Source organism: Gobius niger (assembly GCF_951799975.1).
Source record: "Gobius niger genome assembly, chromosome: 7".
In the NCBI taxonomy this organism is placed as follows: Eukaryota; Metazoa; Chordata; class Actinopteri; order Gobiiformes; family Gobiidae; genus Gobius; species Gobius niger.
The window spans coordinates 14036550-14062459 of record NC_136858.1 but is presented as its reverse complement, the minus strand read 5'-3'; the positions used below and the strand labels follow the sequence as shown (position 1 = coordinate 14062459).

Sequence of the window (25910 nt, the reverse complement as noted above, 5' to 3'; positions counted from 1 at the left end):
AGGAGCATGGGCTCTGTTAATGAGGGCGTGTGGTATGTCCGCTATTTTTTTTCAGATATTTTTGGGAGGGTTTGGCGGCTGAGGCCTGGCAATCCTGTTTCCCCACTGCGAATACTCCAATAACCGTGAGTTTAGAGTTTAAATAACTGTTTCAATCACGTAAAACTGTGCATTGTGGGGCATATCATTACAAAGTAGGAGGTACATTTAAACATCGCCCCTCTAAATGTGGCTCCCCGCTCTGTAACGTGACAGTGCAGTGTGGTGTGTACATGTGACTGTGACAGAGAATAGGCTCAGAAGTGGAGCAGAAACAAGGGCATCCCTGAGAGAGCTGCCCATGGAGACTGGCCTACATTACCCGAGTGTTCCAGGGGAGCAGCGGAGAAAAATAGGGAGGGGAGGGAGGGAGGGATAAAGGATGTGCCAGAGTGAAAAAAGAAATCTGTATGTGGGAGGGAGTGGATACAGCAGCCTCCCATTGAACACATCACCAAAATAGCATCCGTTTGGCAGAGATAGCTGTTGCGGAAGAAAAAAACAGGAGGTTCTTATGCTGAAAGTGAAAACATGGAGGAAGACTTGTAGGATATAGCTTCTCGTTGACGTCACTTCAAGGCGACGCATTGTTAACAGTGTAATAGCTAGCTAGCTCCCCCTGACTCCTAAGCTAACTCTGTCTAGCATATTTGTTTTGTGATGCTTGACAATTACTCGGAAAACAAAACATCAAAATGTATTGTAGAAACTGTGATCAACACAGTCAAGGTCCCATTTTCTCTATTCCCTACTTAAAAGGTGGGTGTGACCAACTGACAGGAGCTAACTTAGGCTAGCTAACACTTGCTTACGCTAACTAAAGCTAGCAAACACTGGCTTGGGGATTTTGTTTATTAACACATTTGCTCACAAGTCACACACAGTCCAAGTCAGTTCCTTCAGATGAGAAAAATAACAAACTGGTCATTCAGACAGGAACATTAACTAGCTAGCCTTCTTAGCAAGCCTGCCCTGTGTTTTGACCTCATAGGATGTCATAAAAAACTATCTAATGAACTTGTCTGCTTCAGTGTGACCCATCAAAAACCATGTGTCGCTGCAGATAAGGGGAAATGATTGGTTTGGCGCTGATAAAAGAAGCAGGAAATTGTTGGGGTCCTGACCGAAGATCATGTCTGGCTACAAGCGTCGCACTAAAGTTTCCCCCAGTGAATTCTTTGCTCCAGACGCAATGTTTTTAACATAACTCACTGCCTGTCATGTAATCTTGAGCTTTTTTGTTTTGTTTTTAGACAAGACCTCATAGGGAAATAGAGATAGGATGAGCAAGTGCCGACTGTGGATCCACTCCTGTGCATATAGCCTATTGTTAGCTCTGAGATAAAACATGTCCGCTAGCATTAGATGAATTAAATAGCTATAGAAAAAAGGAAAAAAAGAGAAAATTAACAACAAAAAAGACAATATTAACGAGAAACCACAACTTAAAAGAGGCTTGTTGTTTTTATGCAAATTAGTTCAGATTGTGGTATTTTCATTTATTTATGCATGAAATTATCATTAGCCATTAACTTCAAGACAGAAAAAAAGCAACCTCTGAACACAGAAGTCTCCTCCCGTGACATACATCAAACGTAAAGGTTAGAACTTGTTCTTGATGTTTATTCATCAATTACTCGCTGTTTACCACGTAATCTTTAAGTATGCATTTGTGCAAAACTAAAACATGATACAAGCTACTGACCTGAGCAAGCTAGTTCCAGTTATTGTGCCTTAAATTATCACAACGTCAGTTACAATCTCCAGATTCTCAGCTCTACACCCAAAGTACCATCACACAATCTATTCCTTTCACAGAATAAAAACTTATGTCTGCAGTTATTTGCAATTGAATTTATATCGCAGTTTGATTAGATACAATTGCCCAAATGTAAACAGTGCAGTTATCTATTATGATCCTGTTGGAGCCTCATTCAGAAATCCCGAGTTTGGAATCCCAAGCACCTGCACATAAAGAGAGCTCAGGTATGTGGAGCGGCAGACCTCGGCCCCTGCAGGAAACCCCACCTGTGTGAGGGATAACTCTGCTCATGGGAAATGGCCGCCTGCCATTGGAAAGTACATTTTTATTCAGTGTTTTAGCCGGCGAGAGCACACGAGCCCCCGGGGACAGATATGAAAGCTGCTGCCCACATGCATTCACACAACTGCACTTCTCTCTGAGCCCAGGGACAAGGACACTATTTTGAATGCTCTCAGCGCGTTATGTATTTTTAACATGGTCCAGCTGCCAAAATCCATGTTTGCACTAGAGGGTAAATTAAGCCAAGACAGACAACAGGGGAAGATTTGAATGGTGAAAGCTATTTTGCTCCAGTGGAGATGCTCTATCTGTCCTAATCACATATTATGCTGTCTTGGCCGAGGAAACAATGACAGGGGACTGTCATGGAACTTTGGAACTGGCCATCCTCCAGCTGGTTGGAGAACAGCAAACCCATATGCCACTGTTGGCTCAATTTAAAAAAAAGTAAAACCAGCACACAAAATTAAATGTCGTGATGAAACCCTCAAATCTCTTTTTTAAATAGACAGATTCCGAGCCACTGTCACATTTTTTGACTCTAAATAGGAGGACAAAATGTTAGCATCCTTTCATTTGAAGTTGCTATTCATAAGACATGGCTCAAGTTTCACTTTTTCACTATTAAATCTAGTTAAAGGTGATCTCAGCCCATTACAAGATTATATTTAGTTCAAACTTGTCTCTATTTGGTGAACAACCCCATAAACAAGACCTGCTTTATTTGAAGGACTATGACGAGGTGTATGACTACACACATGGACGTATATACTCCACAAAGTGACAAATTGCAGTAAAACAAAGAAAAATCAACATCTCTTCTGACTAATGAGGTCCATTTGAAAGCTGTTAAAATGATTATTTGGTTATGAATGTATCATTATTCCCATCTTGTTTACAAAAGAAAATAAACTGGTCTGGAAGGCCAAATCTCTCACTCAAACAAACGATGAGTCACTCACCACAGACCTACTGTGAACAAAGTATTTCAGACTGAGGCCTCTGACCCAACAGCACCTCGGAGTTTCCTTCTGAATCTAAACCATGAAAGGAGTGACCTATAAATCCGCCCCATTGATTTCAACAGTCATTAACATTTGGAGGCAGCGCAGACAGAGGAGAAGGTCAGCGCTGGAGCATTCGGAACATTTGGGAAGAAGTCTGAATTTAAAGCATCCATTCTTTACCGAGCGACGTAGAAAAACTAGCATCCGAGCGGAATAAGTAGCTGATATCCAAATACACATATATTATAAAGAGAATGAGCTGATTTCGTGTAAAATAATTGTAGCTTTTTCCTTCTTAATTGCAAGTTCCGTGTTTCCGATTCGCTGTGTCTATGGCTTTAGCAGCTTCAGTAGTGTCCTGACTCTGGTGTTGTTAGCATGTGTCAGCGAGTGAGATGACATGTCCCCCTCAAAGCAATAATTAGGGCTGATTTAGTCATGAACGCCACCGTGACGAATGGTTAGTCAGGCTTTCTGAAAAACTTTGTCGAGGGAGAAGAAACAAAAAGCATGCACCATATAAACCTTCGAGTGAAAATCAGCCATGGTGAGTGTTTGGGGTGTGATTTAAGCAACAGTGGTGTAGTGGGTTTGCTTTATAAACAAGAGGGGAGACAGTTTGATTCCCCAAAAGACAAAAGTTGCAAAACCCAAACGCATAAACTCCTCAAAACAGTATCTTCCACCTCGTCTCGGTGACCATACACCTAACTGGCAATTCCAAGTGAGAACATCGTAGACAGGCAATATCGTCGTATGTTTGTGCAGTCCTCTGGCCACGTGGGTTGGCTTTAGGGCTGGCGGGATGACAGCTCAGTTCGCTGGAGAATGTGCGCATTAAAAGTGACATGTTGGGAGTTTGGAGAGGGAGTGAGGGAGCGGGCGAGCGAGCGAGGCTTTAATGGCAGATACAGGCGTGGACTCGGGGCCATGCCTGAGGAGAGGAAGCTCACGGATTAGGGAGTTCTAAGGTAAACATTATAATAGCGCCTCTCCCTCGACGCTAAAGGCTGGCTGGCTGTTATTAGAAGTGGTGCAAAGAGAGGAAGCTATGGGTGTGTTTTGGTCGAATTGAAATGGAGTACAATGTCGGGTGGTGAAAGCAATAAAATGCAGTTGTAGCGCAGAAATTAGGCTTAAAGCACTTTCTTTAAGGTGCCTAAGCTTTTATATTTTACGTTATAAGAATTGAAATAATGTAATTGCAAAGAAAAGACAATAAGGAGTGTGAGACTGGGATTTTGAATCGGCCCGGAACCCCCTCTGCAGGCAGCAGTTGGAATGAAACCGAATAAAACTGTGAAAACTTTCATTTTGTGCGAACGGCATTCAAGCATATCTATGGCTCCGTGATGAACACACTTTGAGCACAGAGTTGTCTTTGTAAAGTCTTCAAAATGGTGTCCTTAACAAGAAAAGGTGAAAATGTGGCCTGTGAATAATTACTAGTACTATCAAACCATTATTTCCATCGACCTAGTTGCACATATATGATGCAACTTCCATTTCAATGTTGTCACAACTTTCTACAATGGAAAAAAAATATGATGTTTACAAGCAATGTAGGGGTGGCAGGTTTTTATCCGTATGATGACTTGACAAGCCCAGAGAGTGAATAGCCTCCCATAGAAATAGTGTAAGAATGTATTACACGCTCTGTATTATTCAAATATCTATAAATATGCATATAGTATCAAATATTATAGCATATTATCTAATGAAGTATTTATGCTGGGCTAAGCCTTCTCTCCAATTCAGTATATTTTGCATATAAGCCTCCGCATTAGCATAATCCGTGTTGAAGAGAAGAAAAACACTGTCTGAACGATCAGTTAAGCTTCACTCCGGATCTGCACACATTTATTTTATTTGCGTTCTTGTTTTTGCTGATAGCGACTTGCTGTTTGATACTAAATCAGCACTGCGGTATACGCATGCTTAGCTCATATTTTGTTGGCCATGCATTGCAGAAAATGTATAGTTTATTTCATTTCATAGTTTGTGTACTTTTGCCCAAGCCACAATGTCAGAACATGGACCATTCACTTGTACTTGAAGCGCTAAAGGCCTGTGTATTGGGAAAATATTTATAGTAGTTCCTCTCCGTCAGTGGCTAATAGTCGTGTTGTCCAATAATGTTTAAGATATACTTTCGTAAAACCACAGTCCGTCCTGATATACTGTGTGTATGTCTCTCTCTCTCCTTGGGGACATCATTTCACAGTCCACAGACAGCGTATCCGGGTGAGAAAGTGCAGCCTGATGGCCATTATTCAAAGATGGTTCACAGCACACAGTATCAGCAGCAAAGCATTGTGGGATCTCTCCAATCAACATTTCAAGCCCGCAGGCTCTATACTGTAAAGGTGATAGTCTTCATACAAGCGAGGCAGCGGGGCATGGGGGAATAGCTAAGTAAAAGGAATGTGTAAGGAATGGTGATAGATTTTGTTGAATGGAGTTTTGAAATAGTATTGTATTCAGGGTTTTTCTATACATGGGTTTCAGTCGCATCGGGGCGGCAGAGGTGCAGTGGTAGAGCGTTCAAGAGAGTTCAGTCTCAGCTTCCACTACACACTGTCATTGTGTCTTGGACAGGACACTTTGCCAACTTTGTCTGTATGAGTGTGCTTGGGGTGGTGTATTTTACATGCATGAGTTTCACACTGTATATGCCCATCAACATTCACTGTCCAAATGAACAAATCATTCCTGACTTAATTCTTGCTGTGGACATAATTTTGAGGACTTTTCACATTTCAAATGATATAGAATATGTTTTTAGCGAAACTTCCTGTTGGCCTGTGTAGGGCAAAGATGACTTCCTGTCCACATTTTAAGATGAATTAGCATCAGGGCTAAACCACTTACTTATAAACACATATAAAATAAAATAATTACATCCAGAGTAAAGTTTTAAATAAATTGTAAGTAATTATCCAACAGCTGCATGTTTTCTACCACGTACTGTGTAATGTAAGACACAGCTAAGTCTCCGCAGGCAGGCACAACGCAGACAGGAGACAGTTGTTTGGAAGTTAGCATAATATCTGCTATTCAACATTCTGTGCACAGAGCCTATTTGGTTGTGAATTCATCATTTCTATTAGCATTTGTCTTCATATTTTATCACTCTGGACCCGTGGATACTGTCATGATGATACATTTACAGGGATTTTCAAGAAACCTAAAGCATTTGTGTAAACACTCACTCAGACAAAAGAAGTGCAGTATCTTTACCTATGGACAGAATTAAGGGTTGATACACAAAAAGAGAGTTGTCTGTATGCTGTATGTAATCTTGAAACTGTAGTATGCAATACTGTAGATAGGTTGGTAGGTTGGTAGGTTGGTTGGTTGGTTGGTTGGTTGGTTGGTAGGTTGGTTGGTAGGTAGGTTGATAGCTTGGTTGGTAGCTTGGTTGGTTGGTTGGTTGGTTGGTTGGTTGGTAGGTTGGTTGGTTGGTTGGTTGGTAGCTTGGTTGGTTGGTAGGTTGGTAGCTTGGTTGGTAGCTTGGTTGGTTGGTTGGTTGGTAGGTTGGTTGGTTGGTTGGTTGGTTGGTTGGTTGGTTGGTTGGTTGGTTGGTAGGTAGGTTGGTAGCTTGGTTGGTAGCTTGGTTGGTTGGTAGGTTGGTTGGTAGGTAGGTTGGTAGCTTGGTTGGTTGGTTGGTTGGTTGGTTGGTTGGTAGGTTGGTAGGTTGGTAGGTTGGTAGGTTGGTAGATTGGTAGGTTGTTTGGTAGGTTGGTTGGTTGGTTGGTTGGTTGGTAGATTGGTAGGTTGGTTTGTTGGTTGGTTGGTTGGTTGGTAGCTTGGTTGGTAGCTTGGTTGGTAGCTTGGTAGGTTGTTTGGTAGGTTGGTAGGTTGGTAGGTTGGTTGGTAGGTTGGTTGGTTGGTTGGTTGGTTGGTTGGTAGGTTGGTAGGTAGGTTGGTAGCTTGGTTGGTAGCTTGGTAGATTGGTAGGTTGTTTGGTAGGTTGGTTGGTTGGTTGGTTGGTTGGTTGATTCATTCATTCATTCCTTGACTGATAGACCTCTTTGCAATGCAACAATGAAATACTGTATACAACAAAAACCTCACACATGATATATAGTATGTTGCCCCTATTCCACGCTTTGTCAATAAAACACGTCAAGGTGAAAGTCTGATTCTTAAAGAGCCAACTTAAAATCTGATCAACAAAGGCAACAAAGTCTGTCGTCTTCAGGGAGACCTTTGAACCATCCCGCCTCCCCTTCCAGATGTAAGGTCCCAGTTCTCAATTGGGCATGATTGGTAGAGCTGATTGCGAGTGATTCAGCAATGTTCTCTATCAAGCTGAATGTATGACGTAAATATGACTTCAATCAAATACGCACATAGCATAAAATTAATTGGGATACTGTATATTGTGGCATAATTACATTAACAAATTAATTTCACCAAAGGATTAATGCTGCATAAACACAAAGGAGTCTCATGATTTAATAGCGAATAAATCCAACTTTACAGGCAGTAACCTTAAAAAGTGATTTATGGCATGACTTCATTGCTGAATTTTGCACAGGAAACATTTTTGAAGCTCTGGGCAACAAAATGAAGTGCTTTGCATTGAATGGTCGCACTTAGCAAAGCGCAAAGCCTGCAGTTATTAGGCAACATAGTGTGCTCTGCAGAGAGCTAAATACACTATGTCTCCATGGGGTCTTAGGGGTTTGTTTTCCCACAAATGTCAATGTACACAATAAACAGCAAGTGGCAAAAATGCATTCAAGTCTACAACAAACATCAAAAAAGGCAAATAGATACTTTTCCAAAATCAGACAGTATTCCAATAGGAGTCGTAAAATGATGTAGGCTATATGGTCCATCATGTACTTATATCACCATAAGCTTCCACACATGTCCCAGCAGTCGAAACACCGTGCTGTGGTCCTAAAGCAGAGGCTGCAGTGGTTGCTGGACAGATTCCAGGGCTGCAATCTGTCTTTGGGTGAGTGCCAGTACGCACACTTCCCTACGCCCTCCTCACTATCTGCTGCCTCTGTTACCATGGCAACTGACAGGCCTCCCATTGACAAATCTTCAGACCTGGATATACTAAGCTATGTTTGTGCAGGGCATGTAGCTGAATTTTGCGGGGGTGGGAAGTATAGACGTTAGCATTTTGACGTTATGTAGGAATGTGGTGGATTATCGGGGGCACGTGGATGTGTAAATGACAAACTATTTTTACACAAGCACAGCAGCGGTGGAGGAGTACCGCAAATCTCAGGAGTAGTTATGTCAGAAACTCCTTATACTGGGACTGATTACTCAAAGATGTAGTACTTTCCTACTGCCATACCATTACCAGAACTCTTGTTGTTACTGATGTTGCAAATATAGTTAATTCTAACTAGCAATCTTATTTCACTACTACAACTGTGACTTTTTTTTTCTTCTTATGATGCAATCCATGCTCCTCATACTTTGCTAACACTACTCCATCCGACATCCACAACTATTATAGCAAACACTAAAGCTACTATAAATGAAAACACTTCCTGCCTCTTTGATCTAGTACTTCATCACAGTACACTATTGCCAATGCTACTGTTCTAACATTATCACCACCAGGGGCCCCTGCACAAATACACCTTTATGGCCCTGTCCTTGATCTTTGTGTGCTGTACATTGAGTTGATCACTAACCAGCATACTAGTTGTGGTTCACATTACAGTGACAGTATTGCTCCCTGGATGTGAAATGTGCTTATAAAGTCATTCCTGTGAAGAATTGCAATGTTAAGAATGAGTTTGGACCACACTTAAAAAATTCAAAGTTGCTGTTTCATTGTTTGTAAACAAAAAAGCAAGGAAAGGACCTGTTAAAATCCTAATACTTGCATACATTTGAATAAATACATGGTAAATGGACTCAACTTTTACAGCGCTTTTCTACCTTTATCAGGCCCAAAGCGCTTTACAGTAAGGAACCAGTCACCCATTCACTCACCAATGTACGCAGACACTGGAGACAAGGAGGGTGAAGTGTCTTGCCCAAGGACACAACAGTGTGTATTTGCGGGAGCTGGGATTCGAACCCCGACTTTCCAATCACGAGACGACCCGCTCTACCAACTACCAAATCCTGCAGGCACCCCTGGCCTCTACAACAGGTCGTTCCAAACTTGCAATGAATTGTTCCACTGCCACTTTTTGCGATTTTATTCAATGCTGCTCATGTGTGCTCTACTTTATTTCCCCACTGTGGGACGAATAAAGGTGCTATCTTACATGCTGCTACTAATATCACTACTTACTGCAACAGATCTATGACTCTAAGAAATTACAATGACTATGACTACTGTTCCAAATATTATGACTATGAACATGGGCGGTCACCTATAGAATTGTTTTTTGAATTTTTGCAAGTTTAGTGCTTTTGTTAAGTTCCCTTTCTGCTTTTTTGTTTTGTAAAATACAAAGCATTGTTACTTACTCTGAGGAGTCTATAAAGTATATCCCAAGAGCCCCGATGCTCAGCGCAAACACCAGCACCACCTGCAAGAGACAGATAGATAAAGACACATTAGATATACAAAACTTGCGTACAATGGAAACAAGATTATTAATTCAAGCAATAGTTACAGTGTCTGTAATTAAACTGCCTCATACAAGTTGCACGGCGGAAGCCATTTAACAAAAAGGCTAAATAATGAATGTGTTTAAGTCAAGCAGGCATATTATTCAGTGAGGCCACAGCCTGGGCTCTAGCGGTGACAAGGTGTAGAGTGTGCTGAGAGCGAGTGCTTAGTTCGGGGCACGGTTATCAAGTGTTGACGTGTGCTAGCTAGTCGACTACCAAGTGCCGAAGTGTGCATTGTGCCAGACAGCGCTCTGCAGGGCTCTCCGGCTGGTCTATATAATGTTTCAGTAACTATAGAGGAGAGTCAAGGGGACGTGAGGTGAGAGGTACAAACCCAAATGCAACAGTGTTGAGCATTTGACTTCTCAAACAATCGCTGCAGCATATGAATGATAAAACTGAAAACAAGGATCAGTACTTCAACTACTACATTATGCTTCTACCACTGTTGATCAATGATGGTCAAAGTACTTGATTTCATTACACGAGTAAAAATACAGATGCCACAGGTCAAATATGTATTACTCCACTAACAGTATAGTGTAGTGTGTATAGTCTCTAGGACGCGCCAGGATCATTGTTTGGAAGGTTTTCGCTGCTGACGGACCCTCTAACCAGAAAACATACAAAACTATTGATCCTTGAGCGTTTTAGAGACCACCATGATCGAAAGCAAGGGCAACATGCAAACCACATGCAGCCCAAATACGCATAAATATCAACTTTTTTTTATTAATAAAAAAATTACAATTCACGTTTAAGTATTCAAAGTAGAAAGTACAAATAACTTTATGTAGGTAAAATAACGGCTTCAAAATTACAAAGGAATTGCCCCCAAATTCACCTCCAAACAGCAACACCACGGAGACAAATCTTCTTTGACGCACTGTCAATGCCATTTTGTCTCTGACATTGTCAGTGCGTGTGCACAGCACCACCTACTGCTCTGGAGTGTGCATTTGAAGGCTTTTAAACAAGACACATTATGGCCAAATGACCTTTTTACTTTGGAGCCTTTTTGAAAGAATTATATTTCTCTTTCAAATATAGTGGAGTAAAAGTAGTATGTTCTCAACAAAAAATACTATTCAAGTAAAGATTCTCAAAAACCCTACTGAAGTACAGTACTCAAAATGTACTTTGTTACTGGCCACCTCTACTATTGACACTATTGTTCTCGTTGAATTGCTCACTTCTGGGAAAAGTTAATAAAACCATACTCAAAAAAGTACTGTATCACATACATGAGGACAAATGTGATTGTTTAATAATCACTCTTCTTACTCTCCTTTTTCTCTTATTCTTTCTTGAACTTATGTTATTTATTTTCTTCTGCCTCTTTTTTCACGTCATCATCTCCATTTTCTACTTCCTTCTCCTCTTCTTTGCCACATAATTACCATATGCCACATTTCTCTTCTTCATAGTTTCCTTACTCTTCCTTCTCCATCTTCACCTTCTTCTACATTAGGGTTAGAAATTATAAAAAAAAATGTTTAAACAAATGTTGGTTTTAAAACAGACAATCGGCATTCTGCTCCCACATTCACAAACAAGACATCCTTCTCACCCAGCGCTATCCTCGCGCTCCTCCGCTCACCATCGCCATCTCCTAAATATCCCTACGCCATGGGAAACATCTGCCCCCATAATTCGCCCACGCAGCCGACCGTGTCCCCCATTATCGTCATCAAACACTCGTCATTACTGTACACTGTCACCATAATCTTCCCGACAGCTGAGCCGCGTATCGGCGCACAATGGTCCCCCCCTTCACAATCCGTCGCCCCATTCACCGGCCGCACAATACCGGACCTCCATCCCGCCTGATTGTGCCGTCCATTATTGATGCAGAGAGCTTGATTACATTCATGCAACGGTCCGACGCATTGATCCTAAGCTTTGTGGCTGAGGTAATAAGTAAACTCTCGCATCTCAATCCCATAATGGCTGCCGTTTGAAGGGAAGATGATGGATATCCAATGGGAGTCGATAGTGTGGCAAGAGAAACGTTGATGGAGCAGCAAAAGAAAAGAAAGCGTGAAGATAACATCGGGCGAAGATAGAAGGTCCATGGGGAAATATATGAGCGGTTTGTGATAACATGCACGCTCTGATTGAAAGCACTTGGGTGTAAAATGGGAGATGTTGATAGGAGCGTCTGCGAGAAGGTCCCAGGTTGGATTCCAAGACCAAAGGGGTTTGTGTTTGCGTGTCCACTGCACTCTTAGTCTACCTGAAATGTTTGGTAAGACTGAAAACCCCTTACAATTTATTACACCGGGTTTTATTTTGTGTATTCACAAATGCTGGAGTTAAATTGTATGAAACGATGCATTAAAAGAGAATTACATAAAAGGTTCTTAATGAGATTTTAATGGCTATTTCAGATGTAGACAATAAACAATTTGATGTGTGTTATCTAGGGACTCATTTCTACTGGCCATTTAACTTAATGTTGACCCGTGAGAAAAGGAAAAAATAATGATTGAAACAATAAAAAAAATCTCTTATTTCACCAACAGTCGAACGGTTGACCTTAAAGTAATAGGGCCAGATCTTGCTGACATTCATTTCTTCGTTAACATCGCACTGCCTTGTGTTCTTCCTTACGCATGATGGGCTCTCACAGGTCAAACTAAAAACGTTATTAACCCATCGTGGGCTAAACACTGTTCTTGTCTCGAGAGAGAAAGAGCCACAGCCGGTCCCGTTGTGGCGCAAATCGGCCCTCGCTTTGCCGTACCCCCCACTCTCCCACAACCCCTCTCCCTCGCCACCTTCCCGGCTGCAAAGTCGATCTGGTTGGAGGAAAGAGTGTGTCTCTCCACCCAACGCACTTCCCACTTAAATGCGCTAAGTCTGGAGTGGCAAGATCACACTATCACTTTAAGGTGAAAGGTGTCCTTCAGCTTTCTTTTACAACCACTCCCCTCCCAAGGTAGCCTACACTTGAGCTGTGCATTGAATTAACTTTCACCTGATCGTGACATTCCGTTGAAAATACAGTATAACCTCCATTAAATATGAATATTTTACATAAAATGAGAAGAGGTGGTGCTTAAGCGTTTGCTATCAAAGCTGTAGGATTCAGGCTTAATCTCTCAACCGGTGCTGTCTACTTAATGTGACTGGTTGTGGCTCAGTCATCGCTCAATCGCGGTGTAGTCCAGGTTCAGCCATGTTTTTATTCTGGTTTAGTCCTGATTCAGAAATAATGGCATATTTCTCGTTTAGTTCACAGTTCAGTTGTGCCTGTGTTTTTTGTCCTGGCGCTTGCTATTAGCTTAAAAAAAATCCCTGCCTTCCTATTATTCTTTTATTATTCCATCACATTCTGCCCTACATCCTCTTGTACCATGTCACTGAAATAGCCAGGCCATCAAATGTTAAATAGAGAATGAAGCAGCAGCGAGAGGCCTAGATAGAGATACATAGCGCGCTAGCATGAGGGGCGGGGAGGTATGACTGAGCAGTGCTTGCACCAGTGAACGCTGAACAGCCCACATGGAGACCGAGGAGATAGGGGAGACGTCATGATCTCCGCCTGACCCAGTTATTGGAGTGTGAAACCTGGTACACCCACCACCCCCGTGCCCTCCGCGCTAACTCTCCTAACGCAGGGCTAACAATATCTATGAGAGCTGTCGACTCCAAACAAGAGACAAGAAACCCAGCGCTGCAAATCTCAGCCTGGGCTAGTATGCATGAGAGGATGTGATAGTGCAATAGAGCTCAGGATTGTGTTGTCAAAAGAACTGGGCGGAAAAGGGGTATTTCGACGCTATTGATTTTAGCTAACGTTCGTCTTTGGGCAATGTTTGCTAGTTCCCCCAAGCAAATGGACTTCTGTGGTAACCTTTCAATTCATCGGATTTGATCCCGAACAAGTTAAAGGAACAAGCCACCAATTTTACAAACTGAGATATGTTCTTGCCTGAGCTTAGACGAGTTGATGCGTAGCTTAGACCTGTTTCGTCTTTGTGCGTGCCCTCAGTCAGGCAAAACGACCAAAGATGTTGTTAGCACTTGGCCTCTCCTAGCATGTTCCTACAGCTCCAAATGGGGTGAAGTTAGAAGCGACCCCGAGCTCTTCCACAGGCACGCACAAAGACCAGACAGGTACGCATCAACTCGTCTAAGCTCAGGTAAGAAAATATCTCAGTATGTAAAAACGGTGCCCTGTTCCTTTAAGACAACCCAAGTAGCCTACAAGCGTCCCGGCTACAGCAATACATAGCTACATTGTTTTAGCACGTAGCTTTAGGTTTACACAGTTAAAAATGCTATGCCATTTGCTCCACCTAAAGTTTGTCCACCTATATGTATATAAATGTGTAAGGAAGTGACAATGTTTCCGTGTAATTGAAGTACTTTTATAGGTCTTTACACAACTGTTGATTGTAATTATAGTTCTCAAAGCGATTTGTGGAGCCAGACGATATGCCCAAGGGCGTCCGGATCTGACCTGCCCCTGACATGCGGATAGAGCATGGATGCAATTACCTTCAGGTATATGCAGCAAGTATATACTAGCAGCTTAGCAGACCTCGCATTAACAAAATGATCCAACTGATCGTACGGTGTGTGTGATGTTCGTAATATGGAAACGTTTTCATTGCAATTTGCTTTATAGGAACAGGCCACCGTTTTTCCATACTGAGATATGTTCTTACCTGAGCTTAGACGAGTTGCTACATACCTGTCTGGTCTTTGTGCGTGCACCCAGTCACGCAAAACGACCAAAGATGTTGTTAGCATTTCCTATAGCTCCAAATGGGGGTGAAGTTAGATGCTACCACGCTCTTCCACGGGCACGCACAAAGACCAGACAGGTACGCATCAACTTGTCTAAGCTCAGGTAAGAACCTATCTCAGTATGGAAAAACGGTGGCCTGTTCCTTTAAGCTAATAATTACATGCTAAAAGTGAAACGGCTCCTCTCAGGTTGCCCTATCCCGCTTCAGTAGGTTGGCTAGTCATAATGAAATCTTACACCCTGCTATTACTCATTTTGATACAACTTTAACGTGTTGCTGCAACATAACAAAGCGTCTGGAACATTCTCCTGTCATAATCCCATAGCCGCTGCAGATGATGTCTATGTTTCCACCTTAATAGCCGTGCAGTTTTACAGAGGTGTACCCCCGTCTATATTTAAGGCGCTAAGCTAAATCGGTCGCATGCTTTCCGAGGCACACTTTAGCAGACATACTTGGAAGACTGGGAAGTGTAAGCCCAACGTTGTCGCTAGCCCAGCGCTTCACGTCTCAGGTTCCAGCCAGCGCCTCATGCTAGCTAAAGGTGGCGCTTCCAGTGTGACACCATCAGAATTGTAAACACATAATAACACGGAGGTACATGTATAAACACACGTGCGAGACAGACGGGCGTTTAGGCAAGAAGGGAGCCAAATAGTTTTAGAAGCCTGGAGAGGTCCATAACTCTGATAACCAGTCCATATTCTAGTCTAAGCACTTAATTTAGATAGAGTAACCGATCCCTAATTAGTTTCTGATTTGGGCACCTCCTTGTTTAGATGTAATTTAATATTAATTCTTTAGGCCTTTACACCTTGTTTAGCTTAATTGGGACCAGTTTGGAAATCAGCAATGACACTATCAATGTGCAGTACAAGAATGAACCTCTGTGACCTCTTTGGTGGATAATGCACATCGAAAGGCTTCTTCTGATGCACCCTTTGGAGGGAAGGAGCAAACAGAAAGGTGATGTGTCCTGACAGCGTACAAGATAATCACTTTGCATTAAGGCTAGCCGTCCAAGTCAACACAGCCGCAACCCACGTGTTACGAAAAGCACTGACATTATAGGCAGATGTTATGTTAGGTTGTCTCCATAAGGAAATGCGTCTTCTGCACTTGACCTATCCTTCATTGCCACTGGGACATCCTGTCAGGCACAGTCACCTGCTTGCCCTTCTCCAGACCTTGAGCTAGATTCATGGTCAGGATCAGGATTGAGCCTATAGAGCATCTTTTAGGGTCACATGAAGCAAATGTCAAATTAAGTATCAGTGAATTCAGCTTTAAGGTAATATTTAACAAAGGTATTGTTGTGAAAATACAAACCACTCTGCCACAAGTTTAAAATGCATTCGTTGTCTATCCCAAACACAAGCAATACTGCCTTTTGAAACCTCTCCCCAGTTTGAGCGATAGAGCAGGTTTACCCTGTCGCATCTCAATATAGTATCACACGGCAATGCGTTTCAAATTGATCAAATACGTCTCTGTGAAAGTCTATTATTAATATATTAGCTTAGGCTCTATGTCTTATTCATGGGTTTCTCTCCATACATCACAACATATAATGATTGTTTTATGCAAAGACATATTGAATCTCCTAAAAGATGAACGCGGGACCTCAGTATACGAAAACAAGCGGAGGTGATTTGGATGCAGCGCGGGATCTGGCAGACTGGCAGCCGCACACAGGCAAAACAAAACAAGGTCAGGAGAAGGGCAGGGAGCAGAGCGCCGCGGCACGAAGTGGGAAATATCAGAGTCAAAATTTCAAACAGATAGCGCATACAGCGACATTGTTAAAGGGGATTTACTGTGGAGAGCCGTGACTTCCACCGACGTCAGGGAGATGGCATGAAAGGCTGGGAATTACGATGATAGTTTTGTTTCATCGTACTACACAAATAATTGCGACTGGATCGACATTTCGAGATGAATGGTGGCAATTGGAAAACCCATCTCAAGGTACACCACGCCTTCCCCTGAGTGACAGTCTTTGGAGCACTGGACTGTCGAATCTGGTCGTGGTAATACAGTTCGTAAAAGTGGGTAGTGATTTGTTATTACAGCACTAACACTCCTATCAGCAACTCTTCACAAAACTTGGAATTTAAGCAATTTTTCATCATTTTAATGAAGCTCAACCTGCGCTGTGAGCTATTAATAACATTCAAGACCTGGAGCTAATGCAGAAACCCCGCTGCGCTCTCATTTACATCTTTTTGTTACGCAGCCTCGAGTGGTCCACTTCAAACACACACACGTTCCCTTTTGGCAAATGCAGTCAGGACACGCTGGCACAATTTTTCGTTGTTTCTTCCCCCCCCCCCATCCTCTCAAAGGCTGAAAATAGCACTTTCTAAGAAGCACGGGTTCCCCAAGATTACACGAGCGGGAATCCTTTAAAGGGAAGGACAACAATGCCTGTAAGGACGGTGTGGCATTAGGATAAGCGCGTCCATTAATCCGTGCTGGCGCGCTGAAGTGGCAAAACGCACGGAGACACTGCAGCCGTGGCCAGCGGATTTTTGCTAGGTCTGACGCCAAGCAATGATCAAGCCAAAGCTATGTTCTCTATAGAGCAAAAACGGGCTTTTAATCCTGTCCATATGCAGCCTATTGAAGATGTGAGTCTATATAGTGTGCAGGGGCGTAAGTAGCATTAAGCAGATGGACAAGGCTTCAAACTCCTCCGAGGACTCAAGAAAACTTTCCGTTTTCTCATCCAAAAATGGATTGAACATCTTTGCCTTATGGTCTTTGGCTTGATGTTTTGACCTTGGAGACAATCCATGTAGTGCTTGGCGTTACCAAAGAAATCATTAGCTCCTGGACCAGGATTCTTATGGAGCTTAAGATGGATGCTCTTAAGAACGATATTGTGAAAAGTGTTTTATGTACAGTATTTCAAAATCTCCTTCATAGTTTATTATTCTGGAAAGTACCATGAATTCCAGAAATCTTCAAGTTTTTTGACGACACAATCCCAAACTAATCATTGGCTCATTTAATTATTGCCAACTCACTGGAGCTGCATTCTTCACCGACCCAGTTTGAGTTTTATCGGTTATCGCTGAACACTAATTATGTATAGGTACATTTACAGGCCAATAAAACAACTCCAGCTCAATTCCCGGTCGTTTTCTGGGCGGAGTTTGCATGTCCAGTCTGTGTCTAGGTGGTTTCAGGATTGGGAACGGAACATTTACTTCCTTTTTTCCAACTTAGACAAACAGTCTACAAATAAAGATGTCTTAGAAGAATTCTTATGATCCATTTTGTCTGCATCTTTATTTCTTTTTTTCTCTCCATGGTCCGCCTTTTAGTGAAAAACAGGCCCAGTCGTGTGTCCAGGGGAAATGAGAGAATCACATGTCACCACACATGTCGAACAGACCGACACGTCAGTCAGGGAATTTCAACAATCGAGCGCGGCGTTAAACTTTAATGGCGTACATCCATACATCGGCGGATAATGTGAGCTCCCCTTTCACTGCTTCTCAAATGACAGAGGGGCAAAAGGCACAGGGAGCCACACAGGTATGATCCGCCAGGCAGACGAGAACAGTAGGCTACTCCTCAGGCTGTATAAACAGGCAAGGAAAATATAAAAATAGGCATATCAAAATGTACTCGTTGACAGCGCATATGTTTAGTCTTTCCCAGCGTTCTGGATCCTGGAGTACTCTTTCAGACAAGCCATGCAACTCGTCAGTCATTCGCATTCATGGATTGGATTGAATTCACCCTCCCTCAACCTGAAAGGCCACTTCAATTTTCAGAAAAGTGCATTCATTTCAGACATTGAGGTATTCTGGAACGTCGGTGTCTTTCCGATGCAACATTAAGCACAGAAACATCCGACAACTTTTGGTCCAACGAACTTATGTCCATCCATTTTGCATGAACAGCTTTCCCATTTCGTTCCACTCCGCGATCCAACTCAAATCCCAACAACAAAACTCATTTAACTTTCCGCGCTGAAACAGAATTTGGATTTTTAGCCGGGCCCGGAGATAATCAAGCGCTAAGCCTTTGTTGACTTTTCAAGGTCATGAATACAAAATTGCCACTCACTTTACAATTTCCATCCCCTGATAAATCCATCCAAAAAAAAAAAAAAAGAAAAATCTCCATCTTTGCTGAAAAAACAAAGGCAAGCCGAACGCATTTATTAAACAGGTTTCGCTGCCTGGGAGCTGTGCCAATTTGATTCATCTACCCAACATGCAAATTATTAATGGGTAAAAACAAGGTGTCTCGTGTTCGTGCGAGCTGCTCACTATGCTAGCTTTATTAAAAGGCCAATATAATACTGGCTTACTGTACTTCGCTTTCTTTTCTTCATTATTTCCAGGATTCTAACCATGTTTTAATGTAACATCTACATCAAACACATACCTGGTGCTTAGCTTTATTCGCTCGTGTATTAGTAATCCGGCACATTTAGTCTGGCTCCCTCTTATGCACTCCAGCAAACGTCATACCATATCGAGAAAGTCATGAAGCTCAGTGTTTTAAGGGGAGACAAGATTGGGGGAAACGTCAATGTTGACATTTTAAGCTAGTTTTCATGTTAAAGTGCAAAAAAAGACAAAACTCACCCTTCGCGATGCTTCATTTTTGACATTTTGTCCGCTAGAAAGATGAGATTTCCCAGAATGAACAACAACAATGTGGCGCCATCTCATCTTTCACACACTTATTCATTCACAAATATTGACCTGTTTGGCATCTATGTGTAGCACAAAAGACGACAGAGATGATGCTGTAATCCAAATATGGTCATTTCCTTTTTGGGAGACAGCCACGGCTAAAGCAAGGGCTTAAGCATGTGCACAGTAATTACAAACAACTCTAGGACCCGTTTTCTCAAAATGAGGTTTTCTTTCCACTCTTGCAACAATACCTCCACTTTAGTAGCTCCTTCAGACTTCAAACTTCACGCACAGAAGCCAGAGAGACTTGGGTTGAGGATATATCAAAATTTAAATCACTCAAAGCAGCTGTGATTGTCCCAAGACTTTGTGAGGACAAAGTAAGACATCTCTGTGTAGCCTGTAAGTTACCATAACCCTGGTTCTATGAATGCAATGAGTAACCTGTAAAGCAAACTGTGTCACCTATGTCTGAGTGTCTAAGTATAGAACAGTTTCTTTGAAGCCTAAATTGTGCTAATATGATGGACTGACAGACACAGTATGCAAGGTTATTCGAACATGATTGACCGAACAAAAACATAGCTCCTTGTACGATGAGGGAGCGTCATTGCATGGTTAAAAAAAGAAGGTTGAACAGGGCCTTTAACGCTATTTTAATGACCAAAACGCTGAACGAGGTACCACACAAAAGTCTTTTCAGTGCTTTCTAGGTCTTCTTTTTCCGCCCACAGCCCAGAGCTTTTGTGAGGCAGTGCAAGGCCTCTGAGGTACTGAGCAGTGAAAAGGGGATTGTGTTGAAAAGGCACTGACCTGTCCTTCAAAAACAAGATCTCTATCAGCCACTCTGCAGTCCGCCCACATCAAAGACAGCCAGGCGGGCTGCGGAGAGAGCTGGGTAATGGCAAATAGGACTTCAGATCTGACATAATAAAAGCTGAAGTGAGTAATGGGGAATATTTCTATTTGAACGAATAGTTGAAAGATTGGTGCGACTGAAAAGTCCTCCCTCCTCCAAAAACAAAGAAAAGAAAAGAAAGCAAGAAGTTGTAAAAAGCACGACAAGAAATAATTGAAAACTTTAATATTTTTGCCAGTGTTGAAAATCAAATCATCTCGAATGGAAAGACGTTTTCCGTTTAGTGAATGCAGTGCTTCACAGAGAAACTGATTTATATTAAAATCCTTAGCCCATTTGGATCAGACTGATGATCACTGTGTTCAAAGTTGTATTGCACAGTGTCATGTATTGTACACAAAACTCAAGAATCAGAATTGTCAGAGCGCGGCCTCCCTCCTCACTCCGGTCTAAGTCACTGGAAACAAGAAAGACCTATTTGGTGTTTGACAGGGAGAAAACATGCAAGATTTCTGGGTTCAAACCACAGTACTCCGGGGGAAATAATCATGTGCTGCCAAGGGCCGGTGGTGGTGGTGTTTTTCTGTTAGATAACTAGCAGAGGTAGAGACCACACTGTGCCAGTACACACTGTGACCAAAATGACAAAGTATGATACTCCTGTTTTTGAGCTCTCCTCACTTTAAGCAATATTTAATCTCAGACAATGTGAATGATAGCAAACCACTGAACCACTGACCTGCAGATTTTTCCACTGCAACTTTCACTAACATAATAGTACTCCATTCCAAAAGGAGCAAAACACAAGACTTTCTAAGTAGCTGTGTGCTCCTCACTCCAATGAGCACTAACCACCTAACGCTGGGAGAATCTGTGGGCGATGCTGCTGGGCGGGTGCCTAATTTCCATGTGTGTGCATACAAACACAAACATGCTGCGAGATGTAGCACTTTCATAGCCCTGGCTGTGTTTCAAATGAGTTCTGGCAGAGTGGGCCGAACAGGTGCAGAGCGAGGAGCCGTGACGAGCCAGAATCCCAGCCCAGTACCGCAGCATGGATGGGCCCCTCTAATACTGTACACGCTGAGTCACACGTTAGAGCGAGTCCGGAGGAAGGCACTGGCCGCGTGAGGCTGCACAAATGAATAAGTCGCCGCATGGGGTCGAGGTTATGACAAGGACAGTGTGGGAACAGTACAGTTTGCTCCAATTTGCAAACGCTTTATACATTTCATGCTTGAACCTGTTGAAAAACCAAGCCGTAAATTGCAAAAAGATTTCCTATATACAGTTGGTTACATTATTAAATGTGAAATATCTACGCTGCAGTGCCCAAAAGTAGGTTTTATAAGGCACAATTATGAGATCTCTTGAAAATGGCCTCTTTCTTCCATGTTATGAAAGGTTTGGCCAATATCCCTGACAGACCACAAACAGCCGTTTTACCCCAAAAAATATCGAAACGCCAATAGCCCATTTTTCTCTGGCTGCAGCATTATTTCATTATCAATCACCCCTCATCAGAGGCCATACATCAGGCCTGACAGCGTTGTAAATAAACCGCCCCGGCCTTTGCGATTTCGTATTTTGCCGCAGAAAAAGCAATCACAAATCAAAAACGCTGCGCACCGCTGGAATGGGCTCTATTTAACCCCGATGGCCCCTCGAGAGATGGATGCGCCCGTATTGGAGATGAGAGGCTGTAGGGAGAGTGATTGACGGGCCGAGGATTCGGGGAGGAGCCGTAATGGAGGGAAAGTGGCTCAGGTCTGACACAGTGACAGCAGGGAAAATGAGCGACTGTCAGGACGAGGGGAACGGGGAGGGGGAGCAGGGCAACCGGGCCGCAGAATCTCACAGCAAACTTGGTGCAGGTTCATGTTGATTGGTGGGAAGGAGAGGGGAATATGTCATAAAGGATAGAAAGTACAGCAGTGCAAAGTAATGAGCGGAAAGCTGCAATTTACCTCTCTCCCAGTCCAGAACAAAGATCATAATTAGTGAACAAGAAGTGGAGTAAGTGGGGTTAGGATACTTCTGATCACTCTACTTAGGGATGGTCGAAAGAGGCTTGTTTTTATGACCAGTCTAACATCTTGACAAGAAGACAAGACGAGTCCAGATTTGAAAATTTAAATAAATAAAATCACAATTGGCTATTTTTTCCAAGTCTTTTCTGTACATGTTTCTGATGGTAGGGGAAACTGGATTACCTGGAGAAAACGTGAAAACAGAAAGGCTACACCAAGAGGTGTAGCTTGCCATGAGGCAAGGCAGGCAGCTGCCTGGGGCCCCCAACAGTCAAGGGCCCCCATGTACCCGTTATTCAGAAGCCTGCAGTAAACACTTGATACAGTGGGGAAAAAAAGTATTTGGTCAGTGTCCCATAGATTTTCTATTGGATTTTGGCCAAATACTTGTTTCCCCCACTGTATACACAGTCTTCCTAATGATTTTGGTGATGCAGTCACATCATCTCTCCACCAATGTTCCGTGGCGCTGTTCATCCCCATCCTGCTGCTGCTTTAGTGATCATAGTCATGGTTCCCTAATGTTAACTTATAATGAGCAGTGGACAGACCTTTTTCACTCATGGCTCCACCAGATTATGTTTCTAATAGTGACACCAGTTTATTGTAACACTCTTCATTACTTAAAGAACCTCAGCCTTCTGTTCTGAGGAAAACTTATGCAGAGAACTGCATTATGGGAGTTGTCAGGTGACCCGCTCCTGCCCAAATGACGTCCTCTCTCCCAGTGCGCAGTACACTCAACGGCCACCAGAGGGCCCCTTATTCTCTTACATTCTTGCCTGGGGCCCCTTGGTACCCTTGCTACGCCACTGGCTACACCCAGTCCTGGATTGAACACACGAACTTCTTGCTGTGAGGCAGGAAGCGCTAGTTGCTTCACTTCTATGCCGACTATTTGAACTAACTCTTCACAATGGCTTTGGACAAGACGCATGAAATATAGGTTAAGAAAAAAGCTATGCATTGCTAGAACCACTGGAATATGGTTAAAAACTGTGCATTTACCATTTTGATACCCCGATTTAACCATCAATAGATCCAATAGAGTGAGCTTAGTGTGTGACATTTCTTGCCTGAGAGTACCATGACAGACTGGATAGATAGATTTTGATAGTATATTTAACTCCTGCTCTCACACAAACACGTTGTAAGTAGTGCATTTGTTGCCCGGGCGCATATACAGTATACTATCTCCAGGGTCTACATGTCGTGAGATATGTTCAACCTCCACCTACAAAAGATGTCTGCTTCATCCTACAAGGGCACCTCACACAGCACCTGCATCAGCTACACACTGCAGCTAATGGCAGCTCTCTCTGGAGACCACCCCGGCTGCCTCGACCTTGGGAGTCCACGGTAACGCCTAATGGCCTCGCACAACTGCAGGAAAAAGGGATATAAAGGAAGTCGAGAGCGATCCAGAGATGGAAGGATGCAGTTAGTACATCGCAAAGGCTACAATTATTTAGGTGATATACTGTATGATGGGAACGTCAAATCATCCCTTTGAAATGGTATCCTCGTATATAAAACTACTGATATATATATCGATTTCTCAGGCTTGGAAATGGTTAGATAGGGTTACACCTTATCACCAAAAATAGGAAATATGATTTTGATCTAAAACAGCTGAAACTAAATGTCCAGTAGTTTCACTTCCTGGCTATTTAAGCCCCTGTCCTCTTGCTCCCCTTTGCTGTGAAAGGATTAAGCTTAGCAAGGAAAGTGCAGTGCTAAGAATATCCACTGGTGAAGATTCAAAGATTACTCAAAGATGCACAACTCCAGGTATGTTTTTGAAATTTTAACAAATTTCTAAATGGGCAATTTTGCATAATACCCCTTTAACAATATGAGAACATTGGTTACGAGATACAGTTTTCCAAATTTAGCTCAGTTTTTGCCTTGTTTTGGTCTTTTTGTCAAATCACATAAACTGCTTGCTTGTTTTTTTCATGAAGCCTCCTGTGCAGAAATGCTTGTGAGACTAGCTCTATTGGTATTAGATTGATACGAAAGGATTAATCTTCTGTAAAAGAAACGCGAGCCACACAAAACAGCGACAGAGGAAAGAAGCAGGATGGAGGGAAGGGATGGAGCATATTAGAACATGTCCTCTAAGGCACAAAGCCACTGCTTAAATGCCGCCGTGTGCGTGTGAGCGTACAGTAGCGTGAATCCGTGCGCGAGCGTCCGCCCTGAGAGACCGAGGGGAGAGGGAGGGAGCGCGGACTCCCTGCTGGGAAGATGCCAGGGACGTGGGAGATGACAGCGTGTGCATGTGAGGCTGCAGAGAACCACACTGGGGAAATTACGCTGCTCAAGCGGACGATCTACTCTCCAGCCATCAGCCGCCGGTCTGTACTGGTGCTTTGGAGACAAAGGTTCACCAGAACTGGCAAATTAGGTCCAGAATAAGACAAAATAGAATGATGGGTGATGTTGGTGCATGGGTACATGGCATTTGTAAGTTGATATGACCATTTTTGACATTTACTTTTATTTTATTTTTTTCATTTAATACAAATAATAATACAATTGTAATTTATATTTGAGAGTTAATCTTGTAGTTCTGTTTAAAATTGTGTCGATCCTTGCATTTAGAGGCTTAAAAACCTGCTCTCGGGCACCTCAGCATTGATACTGCACATCACGTTTCATCACTTTTATTTATTTATATCAAGGCTGCACAATATATCACAAAAAAATATCATATCGCAATATTAGGTGATGCAATATAAACACTTGACTAAAACAATTCCTAAAACATTAGACAATTTTCACCCTCGTTTTGATCCTGATTTTGTGTTTTTTGATTACTTCTGCTCGCTGAAAAACTTCTATTTCAATGGAATATATCGTGCTGAAATGATTTGGTAAAATATCGCAATAATATCGCACCGCCGTATTGCATATCGCAAGTTACATTTCAATATCGTCCAATATCCTTTCAAATGCAGCAGGAGGAATTAACCATGGTATAAAAAGAAAAACACACACTAGCTTTCATTTTCAGCTAACGACGCGCTAACAAATCAACAGTGCCACGATGAAAGCAGTTTGAGCTATTCTGAAACATTCTGTATAATTCAGTCTAAACATGACTCACAAAGATTACTCAAAACTGCATGAATGAAGCAAAATGGTACCATAGATGTGTGAACGTCGTGATTACATGATTAAAAGCGCAAAGATTTTGCATGATGTGCCCCTAAAATGCTATTAGATTATCTTTAGCCATGAATGAAGACATTTTAGGCGAAGATGGGACTGTTTCCTGAAATCTTAAATAAAAGCGCATGTATTAAACATGATGACGGCAAGTGCATAATTTTGTCAGTAAAAGGCTGCAAAGAGCTCCCGGGAAAATCACTCAGCTTTTGAAAGGGGGGGAAAAAAAGGAAAACCTGGCCCAGAATATGAATCGTCTTCCATAAAAAGCTGCTGCCACTGCACTCAGTTAACATAATGTCCGTAAATACGCGGCGCGCTACAGCTAAGGGGCATCACTATTTTTAGTAAAGATATTTTTTTTATTACAGGCGGGCTTACTCAGTGCCATGCAAGCCAGGGAATGAAAATTTAACGACAGGGATTGGTAAAGTGACACAATAGGTACCGATAAAGTGCGGCTGCTAAATATTACAAGTAAGGTCAACGTCCCGTCCTCGCCCCGGGGCTGTCTAAAGTGTCAGGGTGAGCGCTTTGACGCATGAGCGGGTGCTGAAATCACAAAGGAAATAACGCAAATAATTCACAATCTGACGGCTGAAAGGACACGCGAACTCGGGCAAAGTTGGGGAAAGTCAAAGGCGATCTTTGGTCTGTGAGCATGACCAAGCATTTTCCAACCCCTCCTGAAAATGAACTAGTCTTGGTTTTAGACTATTGTGCATGTTTT

At 42.5% G+C, this 25910-nt stretch overlaps 1 protein-coding gene across 14 annotated transcripts in view; it reads right to left on the bottom strand.

Moving 5' to 3' along the window:
* Positions 1-25910, bottom strand: part of LOC306965446 (calcium-activated potassium channel subunit alpha-1a) — a gene marked incomplete at its 3' end in the record, with an annotated part of 143428 nt that overhangs the window by 82667 nt on the left and 34851 nt on the right. For all 14 annotated transcript variants that reach the window (XM_079559874.1, XM_079559880.1, XM_079559877.1 and 11 more), the window contains exon 2: positions 9550-9611. In XM_079559874.1, the coding sequence (XP_079416000.1) occupies positions 9550-9611 (62 nt within the window). The remainder of the gene's footprint in view (positions 1-9549; positions 9612-25910) is intronic.